The following is a 17,882-nucleotide window of genomic DNA, read 5'->3' as shown; positions in this document are numbered from 1 at the left end:
CACTGGTAAAATGCCTGTTGTTGAAGTCCTAATGGTCTTTCATGGACCAGAGACTCTTTGGTCATAGTCCTTAAGGACATGGTTCTTTGTATTTAGTCCCTTCTCCCATTCATTTAGCAGTCCTGTACCACCCGAACAGAATTTAATTGGTTATTCTCAGTAACTGGGAATTTGACATGATTTGGGGTTACTCTTAGAAGCACTACCTGATCAAAAAAATTAATACAGAATTGTGTTACATGGCCACCTCTACTGCCCAGGACACCACAAAAGGGAGTACCTGGCATTTTGACTGTTATCTATGAAAATTATTCTTCTCTACCAGGATGAAAACAAAAGGGAATGGCTGTTGGGTGAACAATCACAGTGTCTACATAGGGTGGCACTTTCTAGATAGGAAGATAGGAAGAAAGGAAGTCAAGGAAGTATTTTTCTTGTTTTTTTTTTTTTTTTTTTTTTCTTTTAATTGAACTCCTGTAGCAATTGGGGGAAAAAAGTAATCAGAAGAGAATTTGTGTAATCTTGCTATAGAGATTTGTTAAAATATTCAGATTTGAATAAATGGAATCCTGGGTCATAGTATGTTAGGTCATAGGTCACTGAAACATGAGAATTTGCACAGAGATACAGTTTTGAAAATCATCCAGCCTCTTGACTCTTTTAAGTTTTACTGTCATGCCGTTCTGTAGCAGGTAAGTAATAAAGGAACAGTCATAGACTAAGTGGTGCTTTCAGTTAATGCTGGTCCTGAACAAAATTTCATAGATTTCCATTGTGATGATATTTATCTCACTCAGTTATCAATGTTCATTGGTGAAGTGCTTTGGTCCAGGAGATAGAAATGGAACACATTTTAATTTGGGCTACTTTGAAAGCTAGAAGCTTACTCTAGACCTAGTCTTGTTTCAGAGAGACCAGCCGAGAAGGTTCTGAGTCCTATACTTATATCCTCTTGACAGGGTTTAATTTATTTTTAATTTACTAATTTATTAATTTTATGAATTTTAATTCTGAAGTAATATACACATAACAAAACAAATAATACAAAAGAGATTGTCATCTGTAGAATATCACTTATTCCAACCCTCCCAGCTTCAGTCTCAGTTCTCAGAGACAGTTCTTTTATAGCTATTTCAATTCTTCCAGGGTTCTACCAAATAGCGTATGTGATATTTGTTTATCGGTGTTAGGTATCATGCATTTTTCTGATTTGAAAGATGAAAATTAAATAATTTGTATTATTCCTATTTTTTTCTTCCTCTCCAGTTTTCTACTTAAATGCTTTTGGTCTTTTATTAAGCATTTTCTAATGATATCTACTATGTTAAATGTCTATTTACTTTGCTATTTATTTTTAAAATCATCCTTTAATTCCTTATTTTATATGATGAGAATATTCTTTCTAAAATCAATTTCTTATTTATTTATAAAAACTTTCATCAACTTTACATTATTTTTATATTGCAAAATTATTTTTTCTCTTTAAAAAATTTTTTTATTAATTCTGATCTGTCATACATGACAGTAGAATGCATTTATACATCACAATCTCAGCAAGGCTTCTGTGTTTTCTTTAAAGGCTAATTTTAAAAACTGAAAACAAATAACATTTATTAGGATTATATTTTAGAATTATATTTCTTTTGTTTGGCCCAGGGTTTTAACTTCTGGGTCATTGAAAAGATATAAAGAGTAATAACATCAAGAACAATTGTAGTATCTTTTATTTAATTTTTCATTAATTACTTAATGTTTAGGCCATTTTTTTTTTCTTTGCAAATCTGTTTTCATCTAGAACTTAAGTCATGCCATTATCTCCCTAAAATGTTGAATAAATAAAAATTTGAAGAAGAAAAACAGTGCAAGAAAAAAAAATAATTACTACAATTATGAAGAATCCAGTAATGGAAAGTGAAAGTTATTAAAAGCTTACATACTTTTAGCAAACAGAAAACTGGAGATCAGTACTGTTTGTAATTGTTCTTTAGCTATTTTGTTACACTTAGCTATTTATTTGCAAATACAGCACAAAACTACTGTGGTCATGTTGAAGTATATAAATAATAAAATCTGTATTGCATATTGATTTGAAGTATGCTTATTTTTGTTGATACAATATCAGTTACATGATATATAAAATATTATCAATTCTTTTTTTTGGGAAAAGAAAAGTTAAAGACTTGGGGAAAGAGGAGGAAAATTTGGATAATATGTCACTATAGTTTGCATTTTTAAAATAAATGTGACTTTAATATTTCCCTTAGATTTCAAATATAACAAAAGAAATCAGAATATATTATATTTTAATAGCTATTTGTATTATTTAATAAACTGAATATATTATCCTTTAAAAATCCTTTTTATTTTATAGATAAGAAACTCTGGTGGGCAGACCAAAACTTAGCTCAGCTGGGAACCTGTAACAAAAGAGATGGAAGAAACCCCACCATCCTTCGAAACAAGACTTCTGGGGTTGTTCATATGAAAGTATATGATAAAGAAGCACAGCAAGGCAAGTCACACTTGGAAATTCATGCCAATTTTTGAGCATATAATATTCTCTTTTTTATAATATTTCCTCATTTCAGCAATAGAAGTTTTTATTCTTGCTTCTAATAAAAAAAAAAACAAGGAAAATGTTATTTAATACGGTAGGGGAAATGTCTTTATGATATGGTACATAATAAATTTTCAAAATATTTGCAAAACTGTCTTAGAAATTGTGGTTTTGTCAGGTCTTCAAAGAAATATTTTCTATTATTTTTCTTTTTTACTAAAAAAATAGGAATAAGAAAAATATCCCGCAAAGTATATACAAAATACAATTAAGCCCAGAAACTAAATGAAATATGGTCATTTAAGCTGACAAAGTGGATATAAGATACACAAATTTCATATGGAAAAACATTGAATTGTTTGGCTATAAGCATTTAGCCTTTTTGTTTTGTTTGTCCAAATGGTGTGTAGTGAAATGGAGTGAGAGAACGAACAGATGGTTTACATAGGTGGACTTGTCACCTTGCCCAAATGGCAGTTGGATTAGAGCTGCCATCCAGTACAGCTACACACCTGCTAGCTCTTTCTTAGTTTTTGCTTCATTATTCATGACATTAGTACAACTCTCTCCCTTAAAAAATAGTTTATGTATTTCACTTCCTTATTTTAGTCTCTGCCTTGAAAATCTTTAGCTTCATGTACTTTATTTCTAAGGAAAAACTTCAAGAAAATAGAATTGGGACACTGAGAAATTATTTCATCTAAATGATTTGGGGCAGATAGACAAAAACAGAAGAGTAGGTGGAAGAATTGAGATCCAACAGGATCTGTATTGCTGAAGACAGTTGACAACCATCAGCCAGGATTCATTGAGGATATCAATCAAGAGCCTGCTTGCACAACAGGAGAGAAAATGGAGAAGAGCAACGCTTGCCTTCCCTTATAGAGGATGGAGCCGATTTGGTCTGGAAGCCTTACTCATGAGGGTTAGAGGGAAATGTATTTCTTTTTCATGAAAAGAAATTTTTAAAAAACTTAAAAAATAATTGCTTCAACAATTAATCTTAAATGTTTACTGAACTTAATTTGGATGGAAGGGTAATTCAGTGGAAGAGAATTTGCTTAAAATGTGTGAGACCCTGCATTTGATGGTTTGAACTGCAATAAATAAATAAATAAATAAATAAATAAATAAATAAAATAAACAAACGAATAAATAAATAAAACAAAATAAATAATTTTGCTGATATTCCAACCATAAGGAATAGATAATGTAATTGGGAATAAAAAACTGGTAGTCAGTAAACAACTACATCAGAATATTCTCATGGATGTATATTAGAATATATTTGTTAAATGCAAAAATTTACAATGCCATTATAATTCTGAATGTGCATTCTGCACAGTATATACATATAATATTGTATCTGAAAACATAAAATTAGAAAAACTACATAGAAAAAGAGAGGAAACAGGAGGAGTAGGAGAAAAGGGAGACTGAGAAGAAGAAAAAAAGGAGAGAATAAATGAGAATGGATTTCCAATTTCAAACAGGACATTTTAAAAAATAGATATCACTCTTTCAAAGTGCAAATAGGCACATGCTTTTTTGAAACTATAAATTAACTTGGAATGTTTCTATATCCAGTTGAAATGGAGTTTCTGGGAGGAAATATTTAATATATTATTAGCTAACCTTTATTAACCAGGTTACCCTTATTTTAAAAAAATTTTCCTGTAGGTACAGATAAGTGTTCCATACACTATGAACAGACCCCTAGCACTTAGAAATCAAAGATGTAATATTACCAAGTTTAATATGCAGTGAAAATACCATTTTTTCTAGAAGAATATGCTGATAAAATCATCCATATTAAAGACAATCCCATTAACAGAGTCACTGCAGGTAGCTTAAAAGCTTCATTAGTATGAAATATGAGCAATTTAGGACTCTTTAAGGTGTTAACATTACTATCTCTTTGGATTTCAAAGTACAATTAGCTGTTTCATTTATCATTTTTGACACAGATCACTGGAGAGTTGAGACTTCTTGTTAGTCAAATGGACTTTCTAGCTCCAGTAGTCATTTGGGGCATGAGGTTTGAACATCAATATCATTACAAAATCTCAATTCAAGCTAGTATTTCTAACTTGATAGATAATCACTGCATGAATTATTACTGTTGAATCACTACGATATTTTCCCACTTCACCTATATTTAATAGGAAAGGATACTTACTGTAAATAATTAGAGACTTTGTAATTACTCTTTTATTTTATGTTTCCCTCACTTTGATTTCTCCAATAAAGCTATATGTAAAATGTACATTATTGGTGTGTAACACAATTATTAAAATGTACTAATTATATTATTTATCAACAAATAAAGAGTATAATACATTGTTACTGTTGCAATTATATTAAAAATTATACCATCCCAGAAGCTCCTGTTTATTCTATTCACATACTTTTGATATTATCAAAGCTATATAACCCCTCATTCTCTCTTGTGTTTATGAATTCATTCTCTTCCCTAACTTGTTTCTTTACTTCGTTCCCTTATTTTTCTTCTCCATGTGATATTTCTTCAGATTTTATACTTAGGTATCATCTGTCAATCTCTTTACAATCTTTCAGCCTTTAGTGGAAGTTAAAATAAATCTGAATCTATGTGCACATCTCTATATATTGGCATTATTTTAATGTGCAGTCACATGCTTTCTATAAAATGAAATAAATACATGGTCAATAAAGAATTATTGCACACACACTTATATAATTGTCTTATTATTTTTAAAAGTCTGAAATCTGAAATATCATCTTTAGTCAGCTGCGGGGGGGAGGAATTTATCAATTAGTCTTCATTAGTGAATATAGACGGTAATAGCAACAATTTGAAAAGTTTGGGTTACTTAAGGTAAAGTTCAGCCTTGGCAGAATAGTAACTAAAAGAAATGAGCAGAGAGTGTGGTAGATATCCTGATGAGAAATCTCCCAAATTGAGAGCATTTCACACTTCAAAAATGACAGAGATTGTGACAGGTTTGAATGAACAATTAAATCCCATCAGACTATCTTGAATTCGGGAGATGAGAAATAATGAACTGCAGTGGTATTTTAAATTTCCCATAGAGTGCTATTGATATATAGCTTTCATCATGCTTTGTAATTCTCACTGGATTTATTGCACTTTGTATCAGAACTTGAACATCCAGTAAATGGCACTGCATGTCCTAGAATAATAAAAATGTTGTAAAAATTGGATATTTAATGAACTTGCTTGGTAAGACTATAAATTACTAAACCTCACACTATAGCTTTAATTAGCACATTGGGCCTAGTAAATTCAAAAGAACATCTTTATAGAATGCCTACCTGTGATTACCTGACTAATATTTGTCATTGACACTATAGAACAGTAAGAAGAATTAATATGCCAATTAATTAGATGACTATCATGAGTGTGTTTAAATATATTTTGGAGAATTATGCTCCTAGGAACGGAAAAAAATTATTTCCTTATTTTTTAAAATATAATATATACATATACACACATCTCATTTTTGAAATGACGTAGTCTTTGATTTGAGTTAGTAATATAACTTAATAGCTATTTATGTGACACATTTGGATAAAACATCTTTGCAAAGGAAATAACTGCAGAGATGAAGTAAAGTTCCAAATCAAAAATAAATATTCTCTGATTTCCATGATCTTAAAATGCACCAAAGACCTATGATGGTGTTCAGGAATGATCAATCCCCTTTTACTTTTCTGTAACTATAATCTTTTCATATATTTTATTTGCTCTTTTTGAAGGGCAGAAATCAACTATAATTTGCTAATTCAAATTATTTGGAAGAACAAAATGTGATACTAATCAATATGAAGCAGCTACATTTAGGAATTAAAGGCATATATATGTTATATATATATGTAAACATATATATATATGCTTACTTTTTGACATTGAATAACACTTATTTATGGGTTTTTTAATTCTTTTCCTTTTATGCAGGCAGCAACTCTTGCCACCTAAATAATGGTGGTTGCTCACAGCTTTGTTTACCAACATCTGAAACTACAAGGACTTGCATGTGTACAGTGGGATATTATCTCCAAAAGAACCGCATGTCATGTCAAGGTATGAAAATTTTAATTTTGATGCATTTACTTCACCTACCATATGCCATACAGATTTTATGCAACTGAGGTCAGTTAAATATCAGAAAAATAATATAATCTTGTTATTAGGACAATGGTGTACTGCTTAGTTTTACACATGTAAAATTTTAGGGTATCTGAAATATTTGAAGTATCACTGTTTTTTCTTATAAGAATTCCTAATTTTAAAAATCATTTCCAGTTACTATACAGAAATAAGTAGAATTAATATACCAAATAATTGAATGACTCTTATGCATATGTTTTAAACATATTTTGGAAGAACTGTGTTCTGGGGAATAGAAAAATTTATTTCCTTGCTTTGAAAATAAATTAAATACATATACACATGCCTACTTTCTTTTTATGGCAAATCTTTAAATTGAGTTAGTAATATAATTTAACAGCTATTTATGTGACACATTTGGATAAAATATTCCTGCAAAGGAAATAAGAGGAAATGAAGTTTACTATCAAACATTAACCAAATCTAGTAGCTTTTACATTCAACTTGAATAGGCAAAAGTTGAAGTTAAAAGAAATGGTTGATTGACTGGAATTAATGTACAGTTTGATTTAGTTTTGTTTACTTCTTTTCAACTAATTTATAGAAAGCATAAAAGATAATATAAGATCTAGATTTGCAAAACTGAGGGACAGTAGCATTTCTACTAAAGAAATTCAACCTAAGAAATCTACTTTGCTGTTTCTTATTTTGTATTCTCTAGTTCTATTTGTTCCAAAGAACATTGGTTCCGGAAAAATATTTTATATCTGGTGATTAGAGTTAAATTTTATCTTTTATATTACTTGAAAATATATATGTCAGTATTACTATTTGTTAAATTTTAAATAAATTATTTGTATTGTGCTTATTATATGCTGGGTCCAGTTCTGAGCACCTTATACATATAATTCACTTATCCTCATAGTAGGCTTATATTTATGTGCTTATTTTAGGACATAGTTTTTTGGGGGAGGGTTTTGGGGATTGATCTCAGGGGCACTTGTTCACTAAGCCATATGCCCAGACCTATTTTGCATTTTATTTAGAGACAGGGTCTCAGTGAGTTGCTTAGCACCTCGCTTTTACTGAGGCTGGTTTTGAATTTGTAATCCTCCTGCCTCAGCCTCCAGAAAGTATGGGATAGGACATACTTTCAATGCTGGAAAACTAAGATATTAATAGCAAAAGTTAAGAAGTTGGTACGTTTTTAGTGTTCAAAAGGACTTAAGAAATTCACTTTCCTTTAAAAAATCTAAACATCTATTAGAAAAACAATAGTGATATAGCTATTTGAAATCAAAGTTTATTATCATATATAAGCAAAAAGATGCTTGGAGTCTAGAGAAGAAAGAATGAGTTTTTTTTAGGTCATATCTTCCAGGAATTATTTATCTCCATGCTATGGAAGTAGTGTTTCCATAGTAATAGCATCATTACCAACTGGGAAATTTTTAGAATTCCACATTATGGGGTCCCTGGAAAAGGGCGGGAAGCTGTTTTAACCAACCTGCTAGGAGATTGTGCTGTATACTCAAGATGATAACCATGAATCCCCTGCCTTTTAGCTAGTAAGGAAGGGTAGTGTACCATCAAAAAAAATTTAAAAGACTAAGACATGTGTTATTAATTTAAATAATAATTAAGTTATTTTAATTTTAAACATTTATTTTTACATTGTTCCATCCTAATTTAGGTATAGAATCATTTCTCATGTACTCTGTTCATGAAGGAATCAGGGGAATACCTCTTGAACCTAGTGACAAAATGGATGCTTTGATGCCTATCTCTGGAACTTCATTTGCGGTGGGAATAGATTTCCATGCTGGTAAATAACATTTTATTTATGATATAGGTTTAATGTTCATATGATTTACTAAGCATGATGGAAATATAACTTTTTATCTGAACTGTGACAATTAAGTTGGAAATAAGAAAACACATTGGAGGTATATATATTTAAACCTATCACAAATTGTCTTAAATATGTTTTGCTTGAAAAAAACAAGTAAAATTTTCCTAAAGTATAGTAGTTAAATTGAAAGTACATTAATATGTTATGATTAGCTGTTGGTTATATATTTTTATTTTTTTATTTTTCAAATGACATAATACTTTCATCTAGTTAGAAATACAAAGATATGTAAAACATTTGATCTATTCTACAATAAAATTATAATCAAAATATTTTCAGGATATGATTTCTAAATCTAATACAGGAAGTAGCAAATGCAACCTAAGTAATGGAAAATATTATAAATATTAAACCACTTTTAATTATTTTTATTACAATGTGTATCATTTTGGAGTCAGGTTTTACATTTCCCTCTTACATTTCAGTATAGGGTGAAAGACACAGGAAACTGGCTTTTAGTTAATACAAATGAATGACTGAGAATTAATGGTAGACACTGTTGAATTTATTGAAGTAAACTAGTTTTTTGTGCTAATAAAATTATAGAAATCTTGTAAAACTCTTTCCATCACTCATTTTAACTAAGTCATACATTTCCTGAGGTAATGTTTTCATATTTAATGTGTTTATGTAAGTTCCCAATGTTTGCATATTTGTAAAGACATAAGTTTATTTAACATTAACATCAAAAGCAAATTGCTCTTTGGTTTAGAATATTTTTAAAAACATCTATGCTCAATTATTTTAAATATAATAATCTTATTTTGTATCAAAGTAGCTTTTATTAGGAGGAATTAATTTTTCAGTTAAAACTTCATTTTTTCATATTGGGCCTATCATATTTTTAAAAATATTTCTTGGTACATTATAATTACATGTAATAGGGAATTCCATCATGCCATTTTTGTACATATATATAACAATTTGCTCAATATCATTCCTGAGGGTCTTTCCTTTTCCTCCTCTCCTCTTCTCCCTGACATACTTGCTTTACTTTATTGATCTCCCTTCTGTCATTATTATTATTGCTATTATTCTAATAAATGCATTACCATTATATATGTAAATATATATAAATTAAATAATAAAAATATATGTAAATATATATAAATTAAAATATATGTAAATATATATATAAATTAAAATATATATAAAATTCATACATGAAAATAGCCCAATTTGGTATATTTTGTTCCCTAGTACTTCCCTATTCTTTCCCATACTTCCTCCTTCTGGATCCCCTTCCTCTACTTTATTGATCATCCTTCTATTTTTGTGAGATCTCTATTTTATTTTTATGCTTTTTTCTCTACCTTCTACATACAACATAAAACATTCAACCTTTCTGGGTTTTGCTTATTTCACTTAGCATGATGTGCACCAGTTCTATCTATTTGCCAGAAAACGACACAGTTTCATTCTTCTTTAAGGCTGAGCAAAACTCCATTGTTTATAAATATCACATTTTCTTTGTGCATTTGTCTGTTGATGGGCATCTGGGCTGGTTCTAGACTTTGGCTATTGAGAATTGTGCTGCTATATACAATGATATGCTTGTATCACTACAGAAAGCTTATTTTAGATATTTTTGATAAATACTAAGGAGTAGGATAGCTGATTCATGTGATGGTCCCATTCCTAGTCTTGCAGAATCTCCATACTGCTTTTCCAAAGTGGTTGTGCTAATTTTTGGTTCTATGAATAATTTATAAATATACCATTTTAGTCAGCTTTTTCATTGCTGTGACAAAAATACCTGACGAGCACAATTTAGGGGAGAAAAAGTTGTTTTAGCTCATGGTTTCAGAGGTTCAATCCATTGTAGGCTGACTCCATAGCTCTGGGTCTAAGGCCAGGGAAAACACTGTGGCAGAAGTGTGTGGTGGAAGAAAGTAGCTTAGGACATGGTGACCAGGAAAAAAAGAGAGCTCTGCTCACCAGGGACAAAATATAAACCCCAAAGAAACACTCTAGTAACCTATTTCCTCCAACCATTCCTACTACCTACAGTTACTATTAGTTTATTGGTATCAGTGGATTAACTCACTGATTAGATTTTACCTCTTATAATCTAATCATTTCATTTCTGAACATTTTTTACAATGTCTCACACACGAACTTTTGAGGAACAGCTCATATCTAAACCATAACATGTATATTTTCCACACACATCTTTGCTGGCATTTATTGTTATTTGTATTCTTGATAATTGCCATTGTACCTGGAGTGAGATGAAATTTCAGTGTAGTTTTGATGGGCATTTCCCTGATTGCTAAAAAATATTGAACATTTTTTTATGTATTTGTTGGTCATTTGTATTTTTTCTTTTAGAAAAACATCTATTTAGTTCATTTACCCATTTACTTATTGGGTTATATGGGGGGTTTGTTTCTCTGTTTGGTGTTAAGATTTTTGAATTCTATACTTATTCTGGATGTTAATCTTAGGTCCAAAGAATATAGCAGAGATTTTTCTCCCATTCTGTAGGCTCTCTCTTCATGTTCCTAACTGTTTCCTTTGCCTCCCATATTTTAACTTATATTACTAGATGATAATATTAAAAAATCCCTATTCATCGGCATATGGTTTTCTTGTAGTAAGCTTTTTCTCTCAGTTCTAAAACATGTTGCTTAAACGTGTGTTAATGAAATCCTGGGCTGCAAAGTAATGAATTATTGGGAACTTCACAAATGGCTCAAAGATTTCCCTTAAGTAAATTATCTTGCCCACAATGTTTGGAATCACATAGAGGTAAACTTTATACATTTTTAAAAAGAGCCTTTCAGACAGTTACAATATATTTAATTAAGTGAAATGTTAATTTTGTCACAATCTCAGTGAATTCAGACAAATGTGGTTAAGTTTTCTAAAATCACAGTGTGATTTTTAATCAAAATTTGATCAAACCAATTATTCATTGAAGGGTATTATCTTATGATATATGAACTACTCTGCTTTTATGTATATAAATCTTATTCTTTAGAAGTTTATCATATATTATGATCAAATGCAAAATTTAGAAAACTTGAACTTACTGAAAATTTTTTTGTGTTAAGATATATATTTTTGCTTAGTACAAAACCCATTGTTTTAGCTAGCATCATATATTTGAATCCTTTTTAAAAAATTCATAATGATTATTGAAAGTACTTGATAAATTTCTGTGAGGTAGAAATAGTAAAAGTTATTGATCTTAATATCCTCATTAGTAAATACCTTGCATCTTATAAGGCTAAATTGGTCATTTTAACAGGTGAATTTCACTCTCTGAGGTTCTATTGTGATCCTGAAATGGTAGTTTTATATTATGATAAAAGATAGAATATAATGTTATTCACAGATAATAGTAGCCTCTTTGTAACAAAATGTCCAGTATTTATTAATATCATAGTTTTATTTCGTATCAAAATAGCTTTTCATCAGGAGGAATTAGTCATTTTGTTAAAACAACATGTTCTTCATATGTACCTACCATATTTTAAATTTACATTCCTAGAAAAAATATTTTTTAGGAAATCTGTTTCTTTTAACTGCAAAAAATATGTTGGCATATGGAATAGACAGATAGATAGAAGACTCAAGAATCTATTAAAATCTCAACCATCAGAAAACAGTAATGCAATACTTGCTTTGAAACCAAAGACAACTGAGATCTAGAAACTAGTAAACCACATAATGAGAATGGTTCCGGGTTTAGCTATAGAAAATTGGTTTACAATGCCAGCTCAGTCATTTACTAGCTCTGTGTCCTTGGTATGTTACCTAATTTTTCCAAGGCTGAGATTCCTTATTTGAAGGCTGTGGAAATATTAAGAAAAGGTAGCAATAATCTGTGATACTTGTGATATTTGAGAAGCTAACATGTTGTACTTAGACAATGAACCAGTTCAAACACTACTCAGGAAGATGGTGCTGGTAGTGATAGGAGCTTTCAATCACTTCTGCACATAACCTTTGTGGTTCTACCTACTGTACAGTCTGATCCTTTACCTAATGTGTTTTATAAAAAATTATTAATATAAAAAATGTATTGGCATCAGAGCAAAAGTCAGCAACTTGACCAATGAACATTAAAGACAATATACAATTTCTGTAACTATGTGGAGAGAAGTTGATTCAGGAAGGAAGAAATAGAAATAACTATTGCTCCTTAGAGAACAATTTTTGATGCCCTTGTCTGTATTTATCTCTTTTGATCCATGATATTCATGTTTCACCTGATTGTAAGTTTCTCCACCATTATTCCCCTTGCAGATATTGTTTCCTCTTTTTCTATTACTGATACTCACCTTAGGAACATAATGATCATTTCCACTAAATTTCAAAGTGGTCACTTACAAAACAAAAGACAGCCAGAAAACTCAGTAAATGAAAATAATTTATACTCTGTCCTACATGTTTTGTGTTCTAGTACCACAGTAGCAATGTTAGAACGTCTTCACTTTAAATCTGTCTTCCTTCCTTCCTTCCTTCCTTCCTTCCTTCCTTCCTTCCTTCACTAAGTTACACAGCTGACCTTGAATTTGTGATGGATTCTCTGTTCTAAGCTTCATGAGTCACCAGGATTACAGATGTGCATTACCAACCTGGCCACTTTATATTTTCAACAAAAGTTTTAAAATGAACCGAAAAACCATTAGACAGAATGTTCAATGGAAAGAGTATAACATGAGTCAACCTCCTTAGCTTAAAATTCAACCTTCTTAGCTGATTAATGTGAAGGGTTTTGGTCAAATCAGTGCAAACCTCCCTGATGTTCTTGTCTCTAGGATGATATAATAAAAACACATCCCTCCAACAGAGCTTCTTTGAGTAAAAACAAAAACAAGTGATTTTAAAAAATTCTAAATGGCAAAGTAGAAGGACACAGTTACCCCTTATTTTAACTAAACAGCTCTGTGGTAATAGGCAGATGGAGTAGAGGAAGATTATATTTTAAGTACGAGTATCACTGTTTATTGCTATCATTTCCATACTGCAATTTCACAGAGCTATATTGTTTAAACCTGTAAATTTCACAAGGATTAACAGATCTGATTCTCACTGGGTTAATCCTAATAAATTAAAACATTTTGCGGAGAAAGGATTTTTTTTTCATCAGATGAAGTAATTTTGGACACTATTCACAAAAGAAAAAAGACCCTGTGGCTAGATTTACTGTTCACAGCATTTTCCTCTTTCCACTGGAAAAGTTCCATTCCACTGGGGGAAAAATACTGAGCTTTGAAAATCCTTGCCTGAACAGTAGTATTCTTTCTTATGAGTGGGTACTGCATTTGATGCTGTAAAAGATATTTTAGTTAGGAGAAGAACCTTCAAAACAAAACCCATTGCTCCGTTTAGTTATATAATCTTCAGCAAATAATGCTCTATGTGTCCCCTTTTCCTTAGGGATTATTTGCAACATTTTCATAATGCAAAACAATATGTTTTTACTTGAATAGAGAACATTCTACTCAAAAGAATAATGATTTATCGAAAATTTCAAACATATTCTTTTTTAATCTTTTATATCTTTAGTTCAAATTTGGGTCATCCAACTCAACAAATCTTTTTTTATTCTTTTTTCTTTTCTTTCTTTTTTTTGGTACTGGGGATTGAACTCAGGGGCACTCCACCACTAAGCCACATCCCCATCCCTATTTTGTATTTTATTTAGAGACAGGGTCTCACTGAGTTGCATAGAATTTCACTTCTCTTGAGGCTGACTTTGAACTGTCGAGCCTCCTGCCTCAGCCTCCTGAGCTGTTGGAATTAAAGGCATTAACATTGTGTCCAGCCAGCAAATCTTGATTACTATCTACTAAATATAGAACATCCCAGTTAACTTGCTGTGAAAGATAAACAAGGTATAATGTCCATTATGGGGTATCATTGGCATTCATTAAGAGAAATAATTTAATACCCTTTTAATATAATCACATAGTAATCTGACTATTAAGACAGTAAAAAGCACTGAATGCCTGTGTTATTGTACAGTGTTCCCTCCTTATCTGTGGTTTCACTTCTTGTGATGTTAGTTACCCATGGTCCACCATAATCTGAAAATATTGCATGAGAAGTTCCTGAAGTAAAACAGTCACAGGTTTTGAACTAGGCAATGTCTTAGTAGCATGAAGTCTTTAGTTGTCTCATTTTATCCTATCTGGAACATCAGTCACAACTGTTTTCCACATACCAATGCTTTATACACTACCCTATCATTAGTCATTTAACAGCTTTCTCTGTTCCCAGGCAGATTTTTGGTGTTGTAATTCTTATAAATAAGGATCAGTATTATCTGTGGGTTCAGATATATATACTGGGAGTGACATATGCTGTGTGCATAAGAGGAGACTACTGTACATTTGTCCAACCCTTTGATTGTACAATACTAAGAGTGAACTTTAATGTAAATTATGAATGCGTCAGTGTTGGGCCATTTGTTATGGCAATCACACCACTCTGGTGTGAGATGTTAATAGTGGGAGAGGCTCCATGTGGGTTAGGGGAGAAAGTATGTAGGAACTCTGTACTTTCTGATTTTTTTTTTTTTTTTTTTTGCTGTGAACCTAAATGTGCTCTAAAAATTAAAGTCTTTTTTAAAAAGTGAAGAATATGTGACAACATATCATTGCCACATTTACACAGCAAATATTAACTATTTACATAAAAAATGCCTTATTAATAATCCCACAGTATTTATATGCAAAATATCTTTGAATGTGGTAACCTTAAAAAGTATTTGATACCATTTGTAGCACTTCCTCAAATTATAGGTAAAGATATTGGAATGAAGATCTAGAGACTGTATGGTAATAGAATACCCTACTTCCAGCTCTTTCCAGTTTGCCACTTGCATGTATAACTACTGAAACAAAACTTTATTTAGATTATACCTGACATTACTTGATGCAATCACCTATACTTCTGAAAATTCATGCTGGTTAAAGATCATTTATTATTTTGGTTTACATACTGAATCACGTGATTTTAAACCCATCTAATAAGTGAAGCAGTTGCCACTCAACTGACAGATTTTTTTTTTCCTTATGCCTGGAAATTAATAAAAAGCAGTTATTTACAAGTTTCTTTTTTTTTTCCTTTAAGGACTTTTTCACCAACTAAAGCCACAGAAGAACTATAGAAAGAATTCTTTTTATGTCAGTAACAGCAATAGCTTAAGAAATACAATATTGTTGCTTTGGGACATTTTTTCAATTTTACAAAAACCATTTCCTTGGCTACAAAGTGAATTTTTAGAGTTGGTTCAATTTCTTCTTGTTCTTGTGGCAGTGAACCAAAATTACTTTGTGCTGTCATTTCAAACTTGCTTCAAGAATATATTTTTAAATCATGTGAGAAGTTTGTATGTATTTGTAGATGGTCAAGTCTAGTAAATCTTTCAAGATGCAAAGCACTATCACAAGAAAACAAAACCTTTTAACACAACCTAAAGTACAAATGTCATGAACATAAGTAGTATTAGGCATCGTAGGTTTATCAAGTTATTAGAAATATTAGATGGATCATTTCCCATAATTTCCAAACACAAATTATTTTTAAAATGAACTTCTATTTGACATCTGAATTATTCTTCAGTATGTTACCTAAAATTAAAAAGTCCCAGAAGATTCACAGTGTTGAATTACTAAGATTAAAGCTTTTGCCAACTTATCTGGGATCTATGTTATTTACTGTATTATTGAGAGAAATATGCAAGTGTCATGAAACTCATACAACAAAGTCAATTCTTCTTGTGGTATGTAAAGGTCCTAATACCAACTTTAGGGTAATTAAAATCAAATAAGAAACCATCTGGTTTCTTTTTTCCTCATTTCTTCTATAATTCCTCTGGGCTCCTCAAGATTCTCTTTAGCAGAGCAATATTGACATTTGATTCCCTAGTGTCTTTCTCTACCATCTTCTTTATCAAAACTGATTGGTTGAGAATCCTGTTCTCAAAAGCCCTGGTAATACTAATTCACAGTAAATGATTAATAGCTGCTAGAGATTGACAAATTTTCTTACTAAATATGTTTGAGTAAACCACATTATCTTAATCCATTGCTGTGAATTCAACTAAAGCACATGAAAGATAAGTGAAGAAAGTATTTTTATGAATAGGTCAATCTTTTGTAATTTTTTTTTTCAAAGCAATGACTCTTAGGCAATAGACTGACATCTGTTCATTATCAAAAACTCAGCCCTGAATATACTGTCAGGTCAAATGATAATGGGAAATCTCTGTTAGCTTGAATACATTGGTGCCTTACATGTCTTTCAGTACAACTTTAACCTTGAAAAATTGCTTCTCTCCCCTTGCCCCAATTCAAGAAAACCAAGGATATATTGGTCCATTTGTCTTTTTGACATTCTTTCTTTAAAAAAATGGAAAAAACTTATGATTCAGCTCCTGAGCTTATTGGCCATTAGTTTTTAATCAAGTAGAAAATTTTCTAGTTAATAGAGAAAAAGGGAAGTCATTTAATTGACTTTTGGTCTGATCTTAAGCAATAGATATTTAATTCAATTTTATTATTTGGCCTTATTTTTATCCAAGGGCAATAAGTAGTAAGTGGGTCCTTCTGAGACTTGAAGGGGAAAAAAAGAACCAGTTGGTGCTATGAATTCTTTAGTGCTTTAAGAATGAGAACTTTGATGAAATAGGAAAATCTTGGAAATTAAACTAAAGTCCATAGGAGGATCAGAAAGAGGGGCATTTGGAAGAAGAAGAAATTAAAATGATGACAATAAAAGCTCAATTTTTTTGATCACTTACTACTACATTACAGGAGTAAAATTAGGGAAACATATATTTTTGTCTTTTCATTTTTCAAAATACTGAAGAAACTGGGTTTGTGAAGGAGATAAGGGTGTCAAGAGTTCATTGCCTTGTGAGTTCCAAATTAAACTATTCAGGATCTACCTTTAGGGTTTTGCCCCTGATTCTGATGTTAAAAAAAAAAAAAAGAATTGAATTCCCAAAGTTTAATGATAAACATGTCATCCCTGATAGTTTCATATTAAGAATTTTAATTTCATTGCAGTTATGAATAGGTAATATCAGGGATCAGTGTTTTGGTGAGTGGTGATAATACAGTACAATGAGACAAAGCTAGAATTTGAAATCACACACATGTATTTCCAAATTCTAGCTCTCTCCACACTACAGTGCTAGAGTAATAAAAGAGTAAGGAAATATTTCAGATGCATCCAAATAAGAATGGATGTTTAACATCAACAATAAAAAAAATATTTGTTATAAAGAGAAAAGCCTCAAAGATATGAGCAATCAATTTGTGGGGTTCAGAACGCTAGGA

General features: G+C 30.9%; 1 protein-coding gene across 1 annotated transcript in view; it reads left to right on the top strand.

The window, feature by feature from the left end:
• Nucleotides 1–17,882, top strand: part of Lrp1b (LDL receptor related protein 1B) — a 1,852,169-nt gene that overhangs the window by 1,287,206 nt on the left and 547,081 nt on the right. The window contains 3 exon segments of the mRNA XM_047543195.1: nt 2,372–2,512; nt 6,516–6,641; nt 8,362–8,493. Of these exon segments, the coding sequence (XP_047399151.1) occupies nt 2,372–2,512; nt 6,516–6,641; nt 8,362–8,493 (399 nt within the window).

Source organism: Sciurus carolinensis, chromosome 3 (assembly GCF_902686445.1).
Source record: "Sciurus carolinensis chromosome 3, mSciCar1.2, whole genome shotgun sequence".
Lineage (NCBI taxonomy): Eukaryota > Metazoa > Chordata > Mammalia > Rodentia > Sciuridae > Sciurus > Sciurus carolinensis.
Note: the sequence above shows the minus strand (reverse complement) of the source record. Positions and strands in the feature narration are given on the sequence as shown.